At 53.1% G+C, this 22,045-nt stretch overlaps 1 protein-coding gene across 1 annotated transcript in view; it reads right to left on the minus strand.

Moving 5' to 3' along the window:
- Nucleotides 1-1,544: 1,544 nt before the first annotated feature.
- The window catches only part of CRYL1 (crystallin lambda 1), a 78,654-nt gene continuing 58,153 nt past the window's right edge, over nt 1,545-22,045 (minus strand). Inside the window, exons 6-8 of the mRNA XM_082602596.1 lie at nt 7,668-7,773; nt 2,461-2,567; nt 1,545-2,110 (exon numbers count right to left, since the gene is read on the minus strand). Of these exons, the coding sequence (XP_082458722.1) occupies nt 1,997-2,110; nt 2,461-2,567; nt 7,668-7,773 (327 nt within the window). The 3' untranslated portion in view covers nt 1,545-1,996. The remainder of the gene's footprint in view (nt 2,111-2,460; nt 2,568-7,667; nt 7,774-22,045) is intronic.

Raw genomic sequence — 22,045 nt, forward strand, 5'->3', positions numbered from 1 at the left:
GTTAGGAGGCAAATTTTGATCTGCTGTGTATTTCTCTACAGCCAGCTTCTGGAAGAAAAGAGGTGGTGGAAGTGAACTTACTCGGGAATTATTCAGGTTAAAGCCACCTCCACTCTCCGCAAAAAAATAAAGAGAAGAGAAGAGAAAGCACGGCGTATCTAAGGACACAAAATTAAAAGACAGTTTTTCCAAAGATGTGAAGGGGTCATTTCAGATCCTTATGGAAAAGAAAGGAGTGTACCAGCCCCGAGCCCGGGACTGGGCTGAAACCCAGCGCCCGCAGGCCTGGCTGGCTGGGACCCAGAGCTTGAGCCCCAGGGAGCCGCAGGCCTGCAGGTGCCGAGGGCCCGGGTCAGCCGGGACGCCAGTGGGAGGAGTGAGTTCTGAGCGGTGTGTTGGGGGAGGGGCAGTGACCCAAAATCCGTGCGCCTGGAGATCTGAGAAAAGGAGAAACGCGGGGCCAAAGGGACGGGAACAGAGCAGTTACCTCAGCAGAATACAAACGAGCTCCCTGCCGAGGAGGGAAACAAAATGTCTCCACCTCGAACCCGAGGGATGCTCCGGGGAGGCGGGCAGCCCCAGCGCTGGACTGGCGACGCGACGCCCTTTAAAGGACAGGAGGGACTTCCAGGCAGAGTGCCAGGTCTCCTCGTGCTGCTCCAGTCCTACCTGTCCAGCGCCACCTGGGCAGGTGACAATTTGGGGGTGGGGGATGTGTGAGCTCTCCGCTTGCTGTAGCGCCAAGTATGGTTCGATCCAACCTAGAAAACCCGCCAGGGACGCCCGGCCCCGGGTCCAGACTGAAACAAGCAGGTGGCTGTCAGAGCCCGCGCTCTGGGACACAGCCCAGGAAGGCACAATGTGGCAGCTCTTCCAGAGGCCAAGGTGGCCCTGCGGGCTGTCCAACAAGAGCAAGACCTCGGCCGTGACGAAGGGAGGGTGGCAAAGGGGGTCCAGCTTGGGAGGGTCCCCAGGGCCAGTCAGAACCTGGCGAGAATCCCCGGCCGGGCAGCCCGAGGCCGGCTCAGGGGAGCCGAGGGTCTCGCCCAGGAGCGCCCCGTGCTACAGCCGCAAGGGGGTCTCCCGCCGGGGGGCTGGGAGGGGCTCCGGAGACCAGGACGGGGCGGGGGCGGGGCCCGAGGGAAGGTCTGTGCGCTCCAGCGCCCTCTCCCTGCCGGGGGCTGCCCTGCGGACACCCACTGACCCGGGATCCCCAGCCTCTGCTCAGCCCCCGTCCTGGGTGCGGCCCCCACAGCCCAGGGTCACCTTTGTCCTGCTCACGGCCGGAGACGGCGGGCCGTGTCATCGGGCACGCGCTCGCTGTGGCGGCGTCGGTGGGTTGCACGCCACCCCCAGAAGGGGCTTCCCAAGCACACCCGACTGTGGCGCCGTGGGAAACACTGGCCCAAACCGTGGGTTGTCCCCGAATGACAGAGAGCTCTGAACAAAGGATCCGCTTACGACTCGACCATCGTGGTCACTCGAGATGACGTCCGTCATCAGGATCACCGACTTGCGCAGAAAGAACAGAAGGAAAAGACGTCTTTATGGAATCAAACGCTTTTATTTGGAATAAGCATCAAGAAAACGAAGGGAGTTGCCTCATGAATGCAGGGCCACAGAGTACTCAGCAAGAGGTCAGAAAATAACTATAAAAATATTTTGCAGCAGATTAAAATAATGTGAAACTACGATCACTGGCTATGAAATGTATCCACATGTAATCCACATGTAATCACACGGGAAATAAATGGTAAAATCTTCAGACGATTTGCTCTCTTGGCTGCCCTGGTGGCAGGGGATCCAGCCCGCAGACCTCAGTGCTGCTCTGACCCCCAGTCTGGGGCACCACCCCGTCCACCGGGGCGCCTGCCTAGTGGCGAGCAAGTCGCGCTCTGCCTGCTGGGCTCCCAAGGCCTCCCAGCGTCTCTGAGCCACTTGACAGGGGCTTCCAGCGAACGGGCTCCAGCACGGGCAACAGTGGTCGCACGAGGCTTCACTGGGGCTGCAGCTGGCTCTTCAGTCTGGCAAGTCTCATGAGGCACCTGTCCCTCCACTCCCTCCTGGCAGCTAAGTGCTCCGGGTCATCTGGAACCTTCACGCACATGGCCTGGGAACAGGAAAGAAAAAGAACAGACAAGAGGGAAAAAGGGGAAAGGAGCATGAAGAGCAACTAAGCAGGAGGGAAATTACTCCTATTTATGCAAACTCTGAATTTGCTTTCAGAGACAAAAGAAGCCTGGCAAACCCTCAACTAATGTAACTTTCCAAATTCAGAGGGGCCGACGGTTCCTTCAGACGAGTCAAAATGACCTGCCAGTTCCTTGGTCACACCGCTCAGAGGGTCCCCTGAGACCCTGACGGGGCTCTGGACAGTCAGGAACGTGGAACCTCCAAGTCAAGGCAAAGAGCCTGGCTACAAACGAATCCTCGCCTTCCACCGGCAGGGAGTCTACTCACCTGGTGCAGTTTTTCAGCTGCGGCCCCGGAAAACTCTGGAATGGGTCCAAAAGTCTTTAGGACATGTTTCATGCCCTCGCTGTACCTGTCACAGTAGCTTAACATACCTGGAAGCAGAAGAAAACAAGAATCCCCAAGTCAGAGAACTCTTGTCTGCGCTCAAACCAAGAATGTGTCCGGAGGATGTTGCCCTGGGCTCACCCTCCCGTGGGTGAAGCAGGGCTGCGGGTGGGAAATGCACCCCGGTCAGCGGCCCTGGGCTCACTACTCAAGCTTTTCTCGGCAATAAAGGCCCGAGAAGCAACCCAACCTCCAGGCCTGGGTCAGCGCCTCTCAGGGACGCTGGGTCGGCCCACGTTCCTACTTTGATTAATCCTGTTTTCACCACAAGCATCTCCTTCAACAATGTACCTATGAGGTTACTTGTGTACATGGCTCGAATGCATTTTCTAAGAACCAAAGATGTCAAGTTCAACTAAATCCGTTGCCCACTCCGCTCTTATCCCTGGATTCTAGCTGGCACTGGACCCACCGGGCAGCGGCGGCCTTAACACGGTTTCTTCACCCCAGGGGCTGGCTAGGCTGTGGCTGCTGGGTTAGGGCGCCGTCAGCCACCTGCCCCGACCTGCGTCTGAGCCCCGGCCACACGACTTCCCACTATGCCTGCGGCTTCGGGGCCCTCAATCGAAGATGGAGCCCTAGGATTCCGGTGGAGAAGCACATGGACAAGAGGCTCATCCTGGGGACGGTGGGGGAGGTGGGGGTTGGGGAAGCGCCGCACTTAGGAGCCGCGCGCGGGCTGCGTGGCAGAGGCCGACTCCAAGAGGAAGCCCTTCAGCTGCCCACACGCGGGGCGGGCTTGCCTGGACTGGCCAATAGGCACACAGCGTGGCCCTCCCTCCCCCATCCGTCCCTCCTGCCCGCCAGGCAGGTCACATCGGGAGCCTGGCCCCGGAGCCGCTGAGCTGCGCTGGCCCTTTGCCAACCTCTCTCAAAACCAGGGAGACTCGGCAGTTGGTCAGTCAGGCTAAAAAGATAACAAGGGAACAAACAAAACTGCAGGATTTGCAGAGGTCCAGAGCTGGGCCCTCACCGACCCCACACGAAAACTGCGCGATTCATTTAAAATAAAAATGATCTCCACTAGTTAACACCTTAAAAAAGAAAAACAACTTCTGTGGGGTTGCTTTTGGTGCATCTACACTGATGTGAAAGCCTAAATTTGCTGATTTCAACTGCATTTGTCCCAAATCGTTTGCCTTCTCTCAGAGGGTGATAAAATGATACCCACTTTGTCTTAGAAGAGAAAGTGGTTCGAAGGGTGAGAATTCGAAAATGCAACGTTTCTGACGTTACCACCTGCAATTAAGTGGTGGACGCTCCCTTTTAAGATGAGGGGTTTCACTGTGTTTACCAGAAGCACCAGGGGACGGTCCAGAGCTCAATATTTACTTCACTGTGCCTATTTGTTGGTTTATTCAAACTCAAGGTGATAAAATCCAGACACAAATACAGCTTACTCGTGTTGGGGAAGCAGAGACGCTGAACCAAATAAGCTGGAGACACTGCGTGAGAAAACAGCAGGCAGATGTGCTGCAGCTGCGAACTCACCCACTTTCGGAGAAACAAGCTGCCCCGGCCCCCAACCCCCAGCAACGAGCCACGGGACTCAATTCAGGTGCCGTGTTTCACCTCTGGGTCACTTTACGTTTTCTGAACGAGTGTCCCTCTTTCACTGCCCCTGTGAAGTCATCTGAGTCTCCCAGGGGCTTTCTAGAATCTTTTTTTCCCTACTGCCTTTTATACAATTTGTAGTTTTAAAAGGGCTTTTATTTCTTCAGAACAGAATAAAATATGGTGAAACTGTTTACAGTTCATAACTTCTCCCCAACTTGTTCAAAAAACCAATTAAAACTTCAGTTTCATTAGCATAAAAACACTTTCTATAACATGCACTCAGCTCTCAGGATAAACAGCCTGTTGTTTGTGGCGAGGCTGGGAGCCTCCACTCGCTCCAGACACAGGAAGTTCACAGTGACTTACAGTCAGGATCCGCGGTGTGCCTTATTGACAACTTTCTAGTGAAGGTATCACTCTTACTATTATTTGCAACACATCCCCTTCCATTAGAGAGTAAAAAAGGAGGCTTTTAAATATTTCCAACGATAATTTTGGCTTCTCTACACCATGAAAGGTGAATTGAGTGGGAATTATTCTAGAATAACAATTTCATTGAAAATGGAAATTAGGGACTTCCTTGGTGATCCAGTGGTTAAGAATCCACCTTCCAATGCAGGGGACGCGGGTTCGATCCCTGGTCGGGGAGCTAAGATCCCACACGCCGTGGGGCAACTAAGCCTGCGCACGGCACCTAAGACCCAAGCACAGCCTAATAAATAAATAAATAACTATGTAAAAAAAAAAAAGAAAATGGAAAGGAAAATGGAAAGGAAAAAAAACCACGTCACCTTTTATCCCACTAGTCTGCCCTTCCCCCATGTCTTCTTTACATCCATGCCCTCTGCTCTGTCAACAATACCCTCTTCCTAAACTCATAGAGCTTAGCTTTTTAGAAGACTCTGAACCTAACTTCTTTTTTTTTTTTAATGCGGTACGCGGGCCTCTCACTGTCGTGGCCTCTCCCGTTGCGGAGCACAGGCTCCGGACGCGCAGGCTCAGCGGCCATGGCTCACGGGCCCAGCCGCTCCGCGGCACGTGGGATCCTCCCAGACCGGGGCACGAACCCGCGTCCCCTGCATCGGCAGGCGGACTCTCAACCACTGCGCCACCAGGGAAGCCCTGAACCTAATTTCTTAAGAGATGCTTATACGGAATAAGAAAAGATGGGGGGGGGAGAAAACAGATTCTCATGAAATTAGATGTAGCTCATTTCACTGGTTTCTAACTTGAGCCCAGTGTCTCCACGCCGTGTATTCTCATGCCACCACTGTGACGGGGGTGGGGGGGGAGGGGGCGGGATCACTGCTGCTATAGCCCTTTTACAGGTGGGGAAACTGAGATGCAGTGAACTGACCTGCCAAGGTCATCTAGCTTGCAGGTCAGCGGGGCGCTGGCTGGCTCCACCAGCCAGACCCACCACTCTGAGAGCCAGCACTGCCTTAAAAAGTAACCAAACGGAGTAGGCATGCTGGCCTCCTGTTTCTCAGGTGCTATTTTATTAGATTAAAAACAGATCCTAAAATACTTCTACCACTTCCAGATAAACTGTAGCTTTTAGAGACTAATAACTAGCCTTAACCTGAGATGTCGGCTTTATATAAAACTATATCCAAAAGGAAGAATTCTTGATACATTCTGGTGACACTGTGAGGAATAACGAACATTTCCATTGATGCCAAGCCAGATCTCAGAACTGTCTACCTCTGGTCTTTGGAATGCTCTGAAGTTGAAAGCTACATCCGTCCACCACTATCATATTAAGCCAATTAGGTTTTCTTATCATTTCTGCTTTGTTTGAAAAATTGCTGTGGGCCTCCTTCCTGTCTGCACACTATTTGATTCTTGAGTTTCTGGTTTCATCGGCTTCTGTTTCTATTTGAGAGTTAAAGCTGTTCTCAGTCTCTCCCTATAGATTTCTCGTGATACCTGAATTATCTTATTTTTCTCAAGAAAAAAAAAAAAGGGAAGAAAGAAAAAGAAAAACATGACGGTTACCAGGCAGTGTCTACGTCCATTTCAAATGCTTAAATATGTTCCTCACTTTTAAGGTTCTGGTTGAAAAAAACATTTGAAATTTTCCAAGGCTTCATTTTAATGCGCGATCGTGGGAACTCCTGCTCGCTGCTCTCTGTGCGGCCCCGTGCTCAGCGCTGCCCCTCTCCCTGCTCCGCCCCGGGGAGAACCAGCCCGTACTGAACCGCTTCTGGGCACACACGTGTGCAGCCGGGCACCAACGCATCTAGGAAACTGCTTGACTCACTCACTGGAAACTATATTCCACCAATTACTGTGGTGAGAAGTGACTGAACTAACAGGAAAACACCGTGGAACTCTAAAATCTACGTCCAACAGACTCCCAGGGGTCACCTGCTCCGGCCCCCCGCCCCCCGACCTCACTGCAGGAGTCTCCTCTCAACCCAAGCGTCTGGCAGGTGGGCACCAGCCTCCGGCCCCTCAGCTCCCCTCTCACAGCAGGGCCTCTTCGCACATCAGCTCCAGGTTCTAGAAAGTTCCTCCGGCCGCTTCCAGTCTTCTGTTCTAGCTCCAGCCCCACAAAAGACACAGACAGACAGACAGACACATACTACTCTGGTCACCTTCTTCTGGATATGCTCCAGTTTCTCAACACGTTCGTTAAATGTAGACCATGGAGCTGAACACAACATTTGTTTTCTATTTGTACTCAAGTTTCACAAGTTAATAACCTAATGCTTAAAACAATACACAACAATTGTACAAATTTATGACAACATTAAAAAGCACAAGGATAATAAGTTACTTATCATTTCAGCACCAAGAGACAGCAGAAGCAATAACATTCAGGTGACATTTCCCCAGATTTTTATGCATAGCTTTTCTGATTTATTTTGTCTTAATTTGTTGTAGGTTTTATTGCTTGTTTTTCAAATGACGTCGTTTTTTTTCAGTTGATTAAACTCTGGCTGGAAGTTTCATTCTTGGGAGGGTCTCCCCTTCTCAAGTTATTCTTCTTTCAGTGTCACCAGCTCACCGGCTCTCACCTACTCCCCCAGCCCCTGGAGGTCGGCTTCTGGGGCAGCTGCCAGCCAGGCCTGTCCCCCGAGCTGTCACCAGCCCTTCTCCCACAGAAGCCCCCCCTCAGGCCTCCCCCGCCTTCTGGAAGGAGACCCACACTCAGCAAACACGCCCAGAAGCAGCTCCTATTTGGGCAGAAGGTGTGGGCGGTCGAGGTCCCGTGGCCACGTGCCCAGTCCTGTTTCTTCTTCTCGCCTCTGTAAAGCACTTCACCGTCGTTCTCAGGAAGCACAGCTCTGCCCACCTCAGGCCCAGCATCTCGCCCCCGCCCCCCCGTTCTTGACACAGGGAGGTGCGTGGAGCCCGCGTGGACCTTCACCTCGACCCCTCCCTGTGAATGACGGCCTGGCCGCTACCTCCCGCACGACACTGTTTCTATTCAGTTGTAAGAAAAGGCAAGATGACCGTTACAAAACCATGAAAGCGCCAAACAGCACAGAACCCACCTTGGACCCGACGGAACGGAAGCCTACCTTCGGCGTTGAGGTGCATGGTTTCCAGGGGCCCAATGAACGCGTACCGCATGCCCAGGCCGTCCGACATGACGAGGTCAAGGTCGCCTGGGGACACTACTCCTTCCTAAGTGGAGAGAACGGGCCGGCAAGGTGGTGAGTCCTCGGGAAAGACCGTTTCATTACCATCATCCTCATCCTGACTTCTCTAGAGCGGATCCCAAAGTTCTCTGCAAAGCACTATCACGCGTTTCATCAAACGCGGCATCACAGAGCTGTAGTATACGAACGGATCCTGAAGGGAGAGTGTGCTGTGAAATGATCGGATACCAATTCGATCTTCGGCCCCTCCACTGTCCCCCCTTCTCTAACCTACAACCCTCGTCCTTCTCTAACCTACAACCCTCGTCCTGTCGGAAGAAAAGGGCGAAAGGCTTCTCTGCACGTCTGCCTAAGACCTGGGGCTGTCGGAAGAGCTGGAGAGCCGTCCTCCAGGCTTCGTCCGCCTGCAAGCCCGGCCGTGCTCAGCTTTTGATGCGTTCGTAAAAAAGTGCTATTCTTTGATGCAAGGCAGCTTAGAGCAGTGTGTGTGTGTGTGTGTGTGTGTGTGTGTCTGTGTCGGGGGGGGGTGCTGCTCACACGGCCCTGCCTTCCACGCGGTCGCCTGCGGAAGGAGCAGGGACGCGAGGTGATGACCCGCGCGGCCGCCGGGAGAGGGAAGAGGGCCAGGCTGGCAGGGTGGCTGCGAAGTCTCCAGCTCTTGTTTCCGGAGCGGCTTCCTCCACGTGCAGAGGCCCCGCTTCGGGAACAGGGAGTCGGGGGTGGAGCAAGCCCGGACCCTCAGCCCCGGCGCGCACACGCCCCCCGCCCGGCGCCCGCCCTCCCCCGGGCCGGGGGCTCCACCGCCGAAGTCCAGGCCCCCAGGAGGCCCGCGCGCCCCTCACCCCTGCGGCCCAGCTGCCAGGGGAGAAAACAGTCCCTCAGCCCCCGGTGGGCGTCTGCGAGGATGCGGGGTGCCGGGGGCCCACGCAGGGCAGGGGTGATTTGGGGCGACTAAGGACCCTGGGTGAGAAGCCCTTTCCGCGTGGTTGCACACACGTGCGCACGCGCGTGTGACAGATGGGGACGCGCGGAGCCGCACGCGGAGCTGAGAGCGCGGCCCCTCCAGCACGCCCGGCCGGCTTCCTGACTCGCCCAGAGGCGAACATCCTGACTTTTGTAATAACCAGTCCCTCCTCCACATTCCTGAAACATGGAGTCTGCATTTTGCCTGTTTTTCATCTTCTTGAGATGGATTCACGGTGCGTTCTTTTCTGACTTGCGTCTTTCACTCCACCTCACGCTTTCAAGCTTCACCAGAGCCGTGCGCTGCTGCAGGCGCCCGTCCTCGCGGCTAAACATCTGGGCTGTGCTCATCTCCACCGTAAACGCCTGCAGAGCCGCGGCCTGGCGCGTCCTCCACTGGGAGCCGATGTGGCCGCACCCGTGTCGTTGTCCCCAGCTGGCGCGGACCCGGGGCTTCCTATTAGTTCTAAAGCATCCTTGGGTTCATCCGACTGCTACCGAGGGCAAATCAGCTCAGTTCACTCAGATGCTCACCAGCCGCCCGCCCTCCCCTCCTGGCGGCAGAGCTGGGGGGCGGGGCGGGGCATCGGCACCAGAAGGAAACACTGAACACAAGGCCCGTGGTGGTGCCGCCCAGAGCCACCAAGAAACGACTGCTGGTCCGCAGGGTCCGGCCGCCTCTCTCCCTCCGCGCCGTGTCTTGGGCAGGAAAGGTGGCTCCTGGTCCTCTCCCCAGGCCTCCCAAAGTCACCTACCAAGGCATTCCCGCACCCAAGGCTCCCAAGGCTCGGGAGCGCCGTGAAAGGCAGCCACGCGGGGGCTGCCGACCCTCCCTCAGCCCTGGCCCCCAGGTCAGCATTCCGACAGCCTCGAGTTTCCATTCCACCACCAGACTGGGAAGGATGCGGACCTGGAAGCCAGCCTGGACCTGCGACGGTGTTTGCCTTGACTCTCTTCTCCCAAAACTGTGTTCAGTACTTTCAGAGCTGACTTCCAAAGATTTCAAAATACCCACACGGTGAGCCACCCAGAGTAGTTAATTGTTGATTTGTAAGCATCGTGAGCGCTAACAGTGACCCGACTACTCAACGCGTTAGAGGGCTTCTCCACCACCCGACGCCCTCGCGTTGGAGACGACCTGCACTTCCTAGACTCCTGCTTCATCCACGGAGGGCGGTCAGTCTTTTAGCAGTTGCTATTCATTAGCTGAACAAGTTAGAAAAGAGAAAGTTTTAATATTTCCTCTTCCGAACTGCTTCTTTCTGCCCTATTTGAATTTTCTGAGGCAGATTTCTCTAAGCTTGAGTTTTTACCCAGACGCTAAATCCAAAGAAAAGAAACGGCCATGAGAAATTCAGCCAACATGCTCACTGATTAGGGTTCCATGTCACTGAGGCAAATGCCCGGTTCATCCCTGCCACACTCAGCACAGAACTAAAGCTTCATGTTTGTTCGGGATATTCTGAAGGTCAAGTTGTGCTCTGAGCTCCACTCCACCCAGAGCCTTAGTGCCCCCTGTGGCCTAGAGATTAACATTGTCGATAATAACTAAATGAATCCTTGCGATGGCGTAAAAGGCGGGCCAAGCGCTTGAGATGAATGGATCTGGTGACGACTCCTTGGATAGAGACAGGACCCCCGCAGCAGTTTGAGGACTGAAACCCCCTCATTCCGGCGTGCCTGGGGGGTCAGTATCACTATCAGTACTTCCTCTATCTCGTGGTAAAATTCTCAAGTCACACGTACAAGGAAAAGCCCCAAGTGGTTAAAAGTTTCCTCAATCTCAGACAGAGCGAGGAACACTATGATCACTGCTAGTTCAAAAGGTGGTTTGGGGCTTCCCTGGTGGCGCAGTGGTTGAGAGTCCGCCTGCCGATGCAGGGGACACGGGTTCGTGCCCCGGTCTGGGAGGATCCCACATGCCGCGGAGCGGCTGGGCCCGTGAGCCATGGCCGCTGAGCCTGCGCGTCCAGAGCCTGTGCTCCACAACGGGAGAGGCCACAACAGTGAGAGGCCCGCGTACCGCAAAAAAAAAGGTGGTTTGCACCATGTCCTGAAAAACCACTGGGTGAGGAAAGCCCAGCCAGAGTGGGCAGGAGCCCCTTCACTGAACACATCCTGCCTCAACTCACCTCCTTTAGCTAAAGTCTAAGACTCTCCACAATCCACCAACACACACCCACGGCCTGGGCATACTCTTTGCACCTGGCGTGCTCACAGGAGGTTCCCAGACTGCCTCCCACAAGCAAGGTGCAAACTTCAAGTGCAATGAAAGGTCTGGGATGTATCAGTCAGGGTCCCACCAGAGAGACAGACCACTCACTTATAGATACGCCAAGAGATTTATGCCAAAGAATCGGAGTGTGGACACCGGCACATCTGAGATCCAGGGCGGGAGCCGCTGGTGGAAACCTCAGCTCTGCCCTTAAGGCTGTTCAACTGATTGGATGAAGTTTGCCCAGATTATTGAGAATAATCTCCTTACTCAAGTCAACTGACTGTAGCTGCTAATTGCATCTATAAAACACCTTCAGAGAAACTCGGGCAAAGCCTGTGTGTGACTGAATGACCGGCCCTCTGGCCCAGCCCAGCCCAGCCCAGCCCAGCCAATCCTCGCAGGGGACAGAGTGGAATTTCAAAGCACGGTCCTTACCCTCGGGCATCCTGGGTCTGGCACTTTGTAACCAGGGAGAGGAGGATGGGAAGACACCACTAAAATAAGGACCGTAGTGCTCGGCCTGTCCTTCGCGGGGACGCGAAAGAAGAGGGAGGCGGCGGGGGTCCTGCGTAGCTCAGGAACGCAAAACCTGCTGAAGGAAGAGCCCTGGGACTGCTTCCTCTACTGATGACCAGCTGCACAGAAATATTCTTCCTCTGATCACCCCCTTCTCATATTAAATTTTCTTGTTCGACGCCCGTATTTTTGGCACGGCCTCACAGTCACTTGCTTTCCTCACGTTTCTCATGCCATCTTCCCTTGTCTGGTTCTTTTTTACTATTTCCCAGCTTTTGATCTTCTACTTTGTTTTGCTCTACTTTTCACCACACTTGGTGCTGAATTTTCAAGTTTCTCTTGTGCAAACCCTTCTCCACCTTGGCCAGCACCGTCACCACGAGGAACAGGCCTGCCTCCCAGGAATCTGGATGAGGTTATATACAAGTTCCCACAACCAGAGCTGCCCAGGCTTCAATCCAATGTCTTAACTGAGACAAAAAAAAGTTTTAGTGTGTCAGATGACGAAATGCAACATCCAAGGGCGTGAAGGAAGCCTGCGCTGGTCCAGCATCACCCTCCCTGTCAGAGGCCCAGGAGAAGGGGTTACAGAGAAAGAGGCCACCTCAGGCTTAGCCCCCGATCCCCAGAGACGTTCAGTGTCAAGCCAGATGCCAGGGACCTCGGTGCAGAGATAGTCAAGCCCGAGTCGGGGCACTGGACTCTTTAGAAAGTCCATCCCTGCAGCCCTTGTGAACAAACGGTACAGAGTAATAACGTAGCTACTGATGGTGGAGTTTAAACTAAGGACTATCACGATGATGAGGAGTTGGGTTTTTCTCACAAGAAACCAGCTAGAACCATGAGTTAGTTCCTTCCAGTCACGTACGCTTGCGTGTCTTTGTTTTCTACACTCTTCACTAAGCACTGCGTCTCCCACACACAATATGAAAACTGGCTCCGGGGCAAGAGTGACAAAGCCCTGATCCACCCGTCCCCACCCACACTTCCTTCCAGGGAAAAGGCGAGGCAAGGCCAGGACTTTCATGGGTGAAAAAAGGAAGACTGCTAAGTGCTGCCTTGCTGTCACCCAGAGGCTGTCGGGTCTGTGAGCCGCTCAGCACCCTGTGTTTTCCTGGAAGCGGGGCGGGGCCATTCCTGTGGGATGACACAGGCAAACCATGCGACCCTGCAGAAGAGCTGACTGAACACATTTAGCTGATGCAACAGGACACTGACTCATACACATCAAACCCCCGCATCCAGCGCCTCAAAGGGGACGCAGGGAAAGGAGACGAGAGCTCGGGGTGGACAGTCCCGGCCAGGCCGCTGGGCAGTGAGGGGCAGACGGGGCCGCATCCTCGGCAGGCGTCTGGCCCGACGGGGCGATCCCACTGCCCGAATTGTTCTGGGAGAAGAAGGCACCAGAGAAGGAGACTGAATGTGCAAAGAGGCATCGTAGGGCAGAAAACTTGAAATGACCTTAAAACAACCCACAGCAGGTGAATGATTAGATTTTTTGAAAAGGATCAGTGAAATGAAATCTCATGAAGCCATTAGAAATGAATAAAAAGTCGAGGAAAGTAATCTTTTTTTTTTTTTTTTTTTTTTTTTTTTTGCGGTACGCGGGCCTCTCACTGTTGTGGCCTCTCCCGTTGCGGAGCACAGGCTCCGGACGCGCAGGCTCAGAGGCCATGGCTCACGGGCCCAGCCACTCCGCGGCATGTGGGATCTTCCCGGACCGGGGCACGAACCCGTGTCCCCCACATCGGCAGGCGGACTCTCAACCACTGCGCCACCAGGGAAGCCCTCGAGGAAAGTATTCTTAACAGAGACTAGACAAGAACGCAGAAAAATAAAAGCAATTTGACTCAGGGCAGGGAACATAAGCGGTATTTTCCCTTTGAATATTTTTAAGAATAAAGCTTTTAGCGGAAAGAAACCAAAAAATGAAAAGGAAAGAGGGGAAAGACTTTGCCTTAATCCGAGGGATAGTCCAGAGCTGTCTGGGCCGCGGCAGCGACACCCTCATGTGATTTTTCTTACTTTGCTGCGCTTGTAACAAAGCTTTCAGGGAGAAAAACACCAGTATTATGAGTCCAACACAAAGAAAAGGTCTGGACCTTCAATACAGCCACAGCACAAGGCATCCGTTTGTGCAAATGTAAGCGCACCAGGGCTCGGTGCGGTGGTGGAGCCCTAACTGGGGTCGTCCGGGAACGGGGCTCTCGACAGAGAGGTGAGCGCCAAGCAGAGGAAGCCCTCGGCCTCCACTCCGAGGCACACCCGGCCCGTCGCCGCCTGCCCCTCACGACCCGCCTGCACCTCGGGAAGCAGGATGGGCGGGCCTCAGGCTCCCTGTCCCAGGGTCACCTGCAGCCTCGCCTCCCAGCCCGTTCTCCTGCGGATGCCTTCCCTCCACCCCGGTCCTCCACCGGGGGTGCCGCCCTCCCCCGCCCTGTCTGTTAACTTTCCAGCTCACAGCAGAGGACCTGAAACCCATCACCACAGATTAGCTGTGGGTGAGGATTAGCAGTCAGGTGTCAGAGTGACAGCATTTCATTTCATTTTCTTTTCCTTTTTAAAGATTTTTTTTTCTTTTGGGATGTGGAACATCCTTAAAGTCTTCAGCGAACTTGCTACAATACTGCCTGTGCCCCGGGCCCTGATTTCCCGGCCCCGAGGCATGCGGATCCCAGCTCCCCACTGGAAGGCGCAGTCTCAGCCACTGCACCGCCAGGGAAGTCCCCGATTTTCTTTTAGAGTGGTCAGAATACTAGCACAGGCGCTTTTACTTTAAACACTGCTGAAGTAACCCCAGGCATGCCAAGCAGGTTGTTTTAATTGAGTATGTGGTTGGAGTTTTCATTACATTTATCTGTTAACGGGGCTGGAGTTGTCTCTAAAACAATCAGTCAGCAGGATCTCTCCTTTCAGTAGGGTTTTGCTGCTCGCCAGTGTGGCTACTCAGAAAATAACCTCCCGTAAAAGGGTAAATACTATTACAAAAATGGTCTACTTCTTACAGGCCATCGCTGCTGGGAGACTTCTAACTAACTGATGATTCCCAGCCAGCAGATCAAGTCTCTCGGCTGTGCCGCCCTGAGAGAGACCGTCCGAGTCTGCGGGCTGCAGCCGGGCCGGGCGCTCCCCATGCAGGAGGGAACCTCAGGGGAGCTGGACGGACCAGCTCCACGCACAGGAGGCGCCAGCAGGAACAGGAGCTTCAGACACGCACCTGCAACCAAGCGCCCCCCGCCTTCCGGCCGTGCCTGCACTCCCACAGGTATGTCACATGCGGCCTAACTCGCGTCGGCCAGGAGTGGCCTCTCGTTAATTTGATCGCCTCCCAGTGGTCAGTGAAGGACATGAAACACTTGCTGAGCCACAGGTGTGGGTTCTGATATAGTTCTGGGGCTTCTTAAAATGCTGAGACCCTGGTGTCCTTCCAGAGCTGCCCTGTAATGAGAAACGCCTCCCTCTCTCTCCATCTGCCTCTGAACGGAAGGCCACTGATAGGAGGCTCTTCCAACTTACAGCCGAGAAAGCAGGTCTCAATTAATTTGGAGGACGGTCCTCGTGAAGGGGGTGGCACACCTGCTCCAAAGGGCCTGTCGCCCCAGCTGAGGCGTCCCCCGAGAAGCAGGCCAAGCTAAGGACGGTGACAGTGCTGCTGGGTCCAGAGCAGGCTCGGTAAACTTCACGGGAGAAAGAGCTCGAGCAGCCGGAACCCAGAGAACTCTTCAGTGTCCTCTGGGGATGGACTTCCTGCCACGGACAAGCTGACCCAGGCTTCGGAAGGCAAGACAGAGGCCAGGTGGACACAGGGACAGACAGGGACCAGGGCTGAAAGGTGAGCTCCAGGGCCCGGGGGAAGACAGTTCCCTCAGCCTGTCGAGGTTATGTTTTCAGGAGGTACAATAAATAATGCAGAGATGGCAGGAAAACGTCTTAGAAGAAGTTTCCATGGGTGAATTTTGACCTAGGGCGCCTGGTGACGGGCAGTCATAAGACTCGTGGACCCTGGAGCAGATAAACACAAAGCAGGGATGGACCGGGCACCCGGCGGCACAGGAAGCTGAGCCCTGCGTGCGGCAGGGAGAGCTGCCCAGGCCCTGGTTGAAAGCGGCAAACAGAGGAAGCTTCCTTCCTGGAAGGATCGAGGCTCAGAGCTGGGGGAGGAAAAGGCAACCATGAGGAAATTCACTCAGACACTTTACTTCTTTGAGAGACAAACGTAGGCACTTCCCTGGCGGTCCAATGGTTAGGACTCGGCGCTTTCACTGCCGAGGGCCTGGGTTCAATCCCTGGTCAGGGAACTAAGATCCAGCAAGCCGTGCAGCAAGGCCCCCCCCAACAAAAAAACAAAATTTACGGGTTTTTTGGGGAAATAAATTTGTTTTTTATTTCTTTATTCTTTCTTTCTTTCTTTATTTGGCCGAGCCGTGTGGTTTGCAGGACCTCAGTCCCCTGACCAGGGAGGGAACCCGGGCCCTCGGCAGTGAAAGCTCAGAGTATGAACCACTGGACTGCCAGGGAATTCGCAACCCCTAAACTTTTAAGTTTAAATTTTAAAAGACGTAAAATGTAGGAAATCCTACAGCTGAGGGTGTGGTGGGGCGGGCAGGAGCCGGGCTCTTTCTTGGCGCCTTAACTGCCCTGCACTCCTGCTACATGACTCTTCTTGCCAGGTACACGGATGGGTGTCGCCAAGGTCTCTTCCGAAACATGTTGCTCAAGCCTCAGCTTTTTCCTACTGGCCCCGCTCCAGGGGAGCCAAGCCTTAAGCGGTCCTGGTGTTTCCAACACCTTCTCTCTAAATAAAAGCTTCTAAAATAGCCCCACCTTCCACCTGCCCAGAAGCATGGCTTTGAACATGCTTTCTCTTGTCGGGCCACTCAGGCCACGGGTCTCTGCAGCCTTCCTGGATCCCAGAGCCTGCAAAGCAAGTGACTCAGCCTGAGCCGCTCTTTCTTCTTTTCATCCTCACCACCTGTTTGCGCTGTTTTTCCTCCAGAGGAATTGGCAGGTCCTGTACTTACTCAGGGTGACATTCATGGAAAAAAGCCCCCCGTCAGACTCAGGAAAGGACGGCTGCAAGGCGGCTCGCCGTCTGACCTGGCTTCCTTCTCAGAAGGCTCCATGTGCGAGAAGCAAACTTCTGGGGTTGAACCTGAACTTGGAGAACTGGGCCCGTGCTCACACTGGCTTCTAAAAGAAGAGCAAAATCCAACAACCGCCTACCCCTGCGCAATCACAGCCCAAGTGAGAGAAACCTAAGGGGTTATTCGGGCAGTGAGTCTACAGCGTTAGGTCATCTTCCCCCCAAACTCCGCTCAGCACCGTCAGTCCCCTGGTGTCGGCCCCTCCGTAAAGGAGCTGGCAGCTCGCTCCAGTGCAGGTGTAGCTTCACGGTGAGGCTGGGAACTCGCAGGCCAGCCTACAGGACCAGCCCGGGAGCACCGGACTCGCGGTGGCCGGCAGGGCTGCCTCTCAGGCCCAGGGAGCCTGCTTGATTCGGCCGTCACCCTTGGAGGGACACTCTGTTCACACAGGCCTGCGACTAAATGAGGAAAACCAGACTACGGTTTGCATCCCTGCTCTGGAAACCAAAGGCCACGTGAGGATCGCTGATGCCAAGCGTGCGGCCAGCGTGACGGGGAAGACAGCATCTGGGGGACTGCGGGGGGCGGGAGCTTTGATTTGGAGGAGCAGTGAAAACCTAGCATTCGTTTGTTCTGTTGTGTTTGTGTTTCAATCAAAAGTGAATTAAATCTTGTTTTAAAATCAATTTTCACATCTTTTTTTGGGATAACCAGAGGTATTCAGTGTCATAAATCTAGGACTAGGAATTGGGACCATGTAAGAGTCTTTCCACTAAGCAAAGGTGGTTAGAGCTGCATGTTTATCTATTATGAGCCCTGAGTCAGAGATAAAGAGGGTCAGAAACAGGAGACATACAAAGACAGAAAACATGGAAGGGGAAAAGGCAACTGAAAAAGACGGCAGAATATTCTGTGTCTCATTGAAGTTAAGACTCCATTGATTGAAAGTTAAATTAGCATTTAACGCTCCATTAAGGAAGAAAAATGCTGCCAATAAAACTAAAATGTTAGGGCTTCCCTGGTGGCGCAGTGGTTGAGAGTCTGCCTGCCGATGCAGGGGACACGGGTTCATGCCCCGGTCTGGGAAGATCCCACATGCTGCAGAGCGGCTGGGCCCGTGGGCCATGGCCGCTGGGCCTGCACGTCCGGAGCCTGTGCTCCGCAACGGGAGAGGCCGCAACAGTGAGAGGCCCGCGTACCGCAAAAAAAAAAAAAAAGAAAAAAAAACCTAAGAGGTTAAAATGTAAAAAAAATAAATAAGTTTTATCTTAGAACAGATGGAATTCCATACATCAAGGCTGAGGCCAAGGTCTCAGGGCCTGAGCCAGGACTCCTCCCCCTTTACGGTGCACATGAATCCCCTGGGAGGGGAGGGGGTTGATAAAATGCAGAGTCCAATTGTGCACGGCTGGGGTGGGGCCTGAGATGCTGAATTTCTAACAAGCGCCCAGATGAAGCCCACGCTGCCATCCTTAGCCCTAGGACCTCACTTGTGTAGCTGGCATGTGAGCATTTCAGCTCAGAGCTAACTCACTGGTGACTGCTGTTATACCCCTGGACTCTGGGATTCAGAAAATATGGTCGTCACCATCGTCACTGTAATCCATAACACCTACTCAACCATTAGTATACGCCAGCCATGTTCTAAGCCCTTTACACACATAACCCATCCAACCCTCATCAGATCTTGATGAGGAAGTCCATTGTCATCTTCACTTACAAATGCAGACACCACGGCACACAGGTGGCACAGGTCTGAATCCCTACCAGACTGGGGAACATGGATCAAACCACTTAATTTGTAAAGGCAAAAATAACAATATGTCTCTCATGGTTTTAGGACTGGATGATCTGAAAAACTCTGAAAATCATGAGAAATGTAAAGGAAAGTACTTTGTAAACTCTGAAATACTATATACAAACTGGGGTCACTGATGAGTAGATGATTCTCAGCGGTTTGCTGTGCTAAGACTCCTAATTCTTGTGTTTTTCAGTCAGTCCTCTGTATCCAGGGGTTCCACATCCTCGAATTCAACGGATCGTGGATCAAAACGATTCAGGAAAAAGAATCCAGAAAGCTCCAAAAGGCAAAATTTGAATTTGCTAGGAAAGGCAACTGTTTCCACAGTTTTTACATCCTATTTACGACTATTTACATAGCACTGACATTGTATGAACAACTGTTTACACATGACTGAGGTTGTATTAGGTGTTGGAAGTAATCTAGACGTGACTTCAAATATGCTGGAGGGACCGCTGTGCTCTCCTAAAGTACATCCAACAGAACCCCTTGAGTGGCTTTACCACAATATGTCTCATCTGTTAACTTTACCACACAATCCTGGAGATGCACTTTATTAGCTGAAACCAGTTCTCATAACAGTTGTGTTCGTGCCAGGAATAAAGCTGGACCACGGAAGCGTGGAATCTCTCAAAGGGTCCTGCACAGACCACAGCCCCTGAGCAAGACACCAGAGGCCCAAGGAGCAGAAATCACCTGGATGTTACATTTCTCAGAAGGATGAACAAAACCGGAGGTAAGCAATTTAAAGCTCATTACCACCCACACATTCCGATGGGCTGAGAACCCAAGGGTGGCTCCGTGATTCACTCCCGCTTGCCTCCACGGACCCTCCCTCAACGGGGCAAGAATTTACGGGCACTACAAGCTCAGCTGTTGTCTGGGCGAGAGTCTGTCATCACAACACTACTTCCCTTATTGTGCTTGTGTCAGCTTAAGATCGACTGAAAATCACTTTTCTGGCCAACAGGATCCTGTCGCCCAGTGACCTAACCTCTGGGTGACAGGATGACGAGACTGTGGCCATTGGCATTTCCCAGCCAGCGGGGGCTACTCTGTCCCGATTCTGCAGCCAAACGGTCCGGGAAAACACGGACTGCGTGGCTGTGAGCGCCCATGTGCCCTTGCTGCCGGGGCACCCGTCCTGCTCCCACAGTGGATGCCCTGCGGAGCTCACGGGCTGGGACGGGACAGTGTGCCCCGCGCAGCCTCTTCCCGACCTTGGCTCAGCTCCCCTGGTTCCCCACGAAGGACAGGTCCGTGCAGGAGCTGCACACACACACACACACACGCACACGCACGCCCACACGCACACACACCACTCCCACCGTGTCTTTCCTAGAATTTCTCTCTCCTGCTTGGCTGCAAGGATGAAGGGATACCCTCCCTCCAGAGTTAGTGAGACTGAAAACAGGAAAACCACAGTGGGGGGATAGGGGGAGGGAATCAATGAAACAAAAAGCCGTCTCTTCAGGAAAGCACCAAAACTGATAAATCTCTAGCATGACAAAGAGAGCAGACATGAATCACCCGCAACAGGAATGAACCCAGGGATGTCACTGCAGGCCCTGCAGGCTCTAAAAGGAAGAGAGGGCACCACCGACAACTTCATGCTCATAAATTCAGCGACAGAAGAAACGGGCCAACTTCTCCAAAACCATAAACCGCCAAAACTCATCCAAGATGAAACAGACAGCCTGAATGGTTCTACAACCACTAAAGCTGTTGAATTTGTAATTAAAGACCAAAAAAGAATTCTCCAGGCCCAGGTGGTTTCATTGGAGAATTCGACCAAACATTTAAGGAAGAATTAACAGAACTTTTACAATCTCTTCCAGAAAACAGAAGAGGAAGGAAAACTTCCCAACTCTTAAGTTTTCCTCGAGTTGGTGTTCCTCGTTTAGATGAGAGAAAGCAAAATCCAGCTGCAGGGCTTTTCTTCGTCTCTTCCAGGCACTAAGATATCTTACAAATAAAAGTAAAAGTTGCCCTAAAATCTCCGCAAGGTTTCACTGTAATAGTGAATTTTTCTTGCAGTGTATTAAGTTCCCGTACTCTAGACAAGGGGAAATATTTTTATTTTATTTTCTTTATTTTTTTGGCCGTGTCGGGTCTCAGCTGCATCATGTGGGATCGTCTGTTGCTGTTGTGGCACGTGGGCTTCTCTCTAGTTGTGGCGCGTGGGCTCCAGAGCACAGTGGGCTCTGTAGTTTGTGTCACGTGGGCTCTCTCGTTGAGGCGCGCGAGCTCAGTAGCTGTGGTGCCCGGGCTTAGTTGCCCCGCAGCCTGTAGGATCTCAGTTCCCCGACCAGGGATTGAACCTGCATCCCCTGCATTGGAAGGCGGATTCTTTACCACTGCACTGCCAGGGAAGTGCTGGTGGAAATATTTTAAACAGATCTCCAAGGGGCTGTTTTTACTTCAGTGCTTCTACCACTGCTTGACATTCCAAAACATTTTACAGTCACCGAGAAATTAAAGCTGCAAACTTCACAGTGGCAATCTCAACACGGTATCTTGAAGACGTAGGAGCATTAACTGGGTTCAAATAGTGAGGACACAGAACTGCAGCTAGTATGAGCAGTCAGGTCAGATGATGAACCCAACAGGGATGTGACCAAATGCCAGAGCCAGGGTTCTGTGGGAGGGTCACGTGTATCCTGCACTAGGAAGCTGAAATCCGGTGCCCCTAGGCCAGCTTCCCTGTTCTGTCTCAGGCTGGGACCGCCAGGCATCCACAGGAGTCAGGACTAGCGGCTGTGAATCCATTCCAGGTGAAGATGATTAAGCCCGAGCCCCCTTCTCGCCGCATGTACCTGGACAGACCCTCACTCACCCTGTCGAGTTTCAGCAGGACAGGTGTGGGCGGAGCACGCTACTGACCCGTGCAGAAGCTGGGGAAGCATCAGAAAGCAAGGGATGGAGCCCAGACCGGCAGAGCCTGGACCACTCCCAGGTGTGGAGCTGCCCTGACGTCTCCCTGCCAGGGACCAGGCCCCTCACACAAATGCAGGTGGGAGTACGTGTGGCCAGGCAATTTTTAAAGTCACGTCTAAAATCTTTTAATTCAAGGATGATGTTAAATATATATGTATATAAATTTACATGTATGTAAATATAGATGTATATAAATTTATATATATATATAAATAATCTCTTGTCTATATGTGAGACAAGCATACTACTAACAAGTTTAAAAGTCATCCAAGGCCTCCCTGGTGGCTCAGTGGTTGAGAATCTGCCTGCCAATGCAGGAGACATGGGTTCGAGCCCTGGTCTGGGAAGAGCCCACATGCCGCGGAGCAATTAGGTCCGTGAGCCGCAAGGACTGAGCCTGCACGTCTGGAGCCTGTGCTCCGCAACAAGAGAGGCCGCGACAGTGAGAGGCCCGCGCACCGCGATGAAGAGTGGCCCCCACTCGCCGCAACTAGAAGAAAGCCCTCGCACAGAAACGAAGACCCAACACAGCCAAAAAAAAAAAAAGTCATCCACTGTTCCTTCCTCAAGCTCTTGAAATAAACTGGGTTCCTTTAGAGGATACAAGTTTACTCAAAATATAATTTATTTTTCCTCCTGAAAAATTATAATACTGAGAGTGGGGGGAGCAGAATCCGAGACAGTGGGAAAATGCAGCTCGTCGCAGAGATAATTACGTGGTAACGACAGGAAAGGGCAAGAAGGGAGCCCGTCACCGCGTCCGGACATCGCGTGACCT

Source organism: Mesoplodon mirus, assembly GCF_964341445.2.
Source record: "Mesoplodon mirus genome assembly, chromosome: 17".
NCBI lineage: Eukaryota > Metazoa > Chordata > Mammalia > Artiodactyla > Ziphiidae > Mesoplodon > Mesoplodon mirus.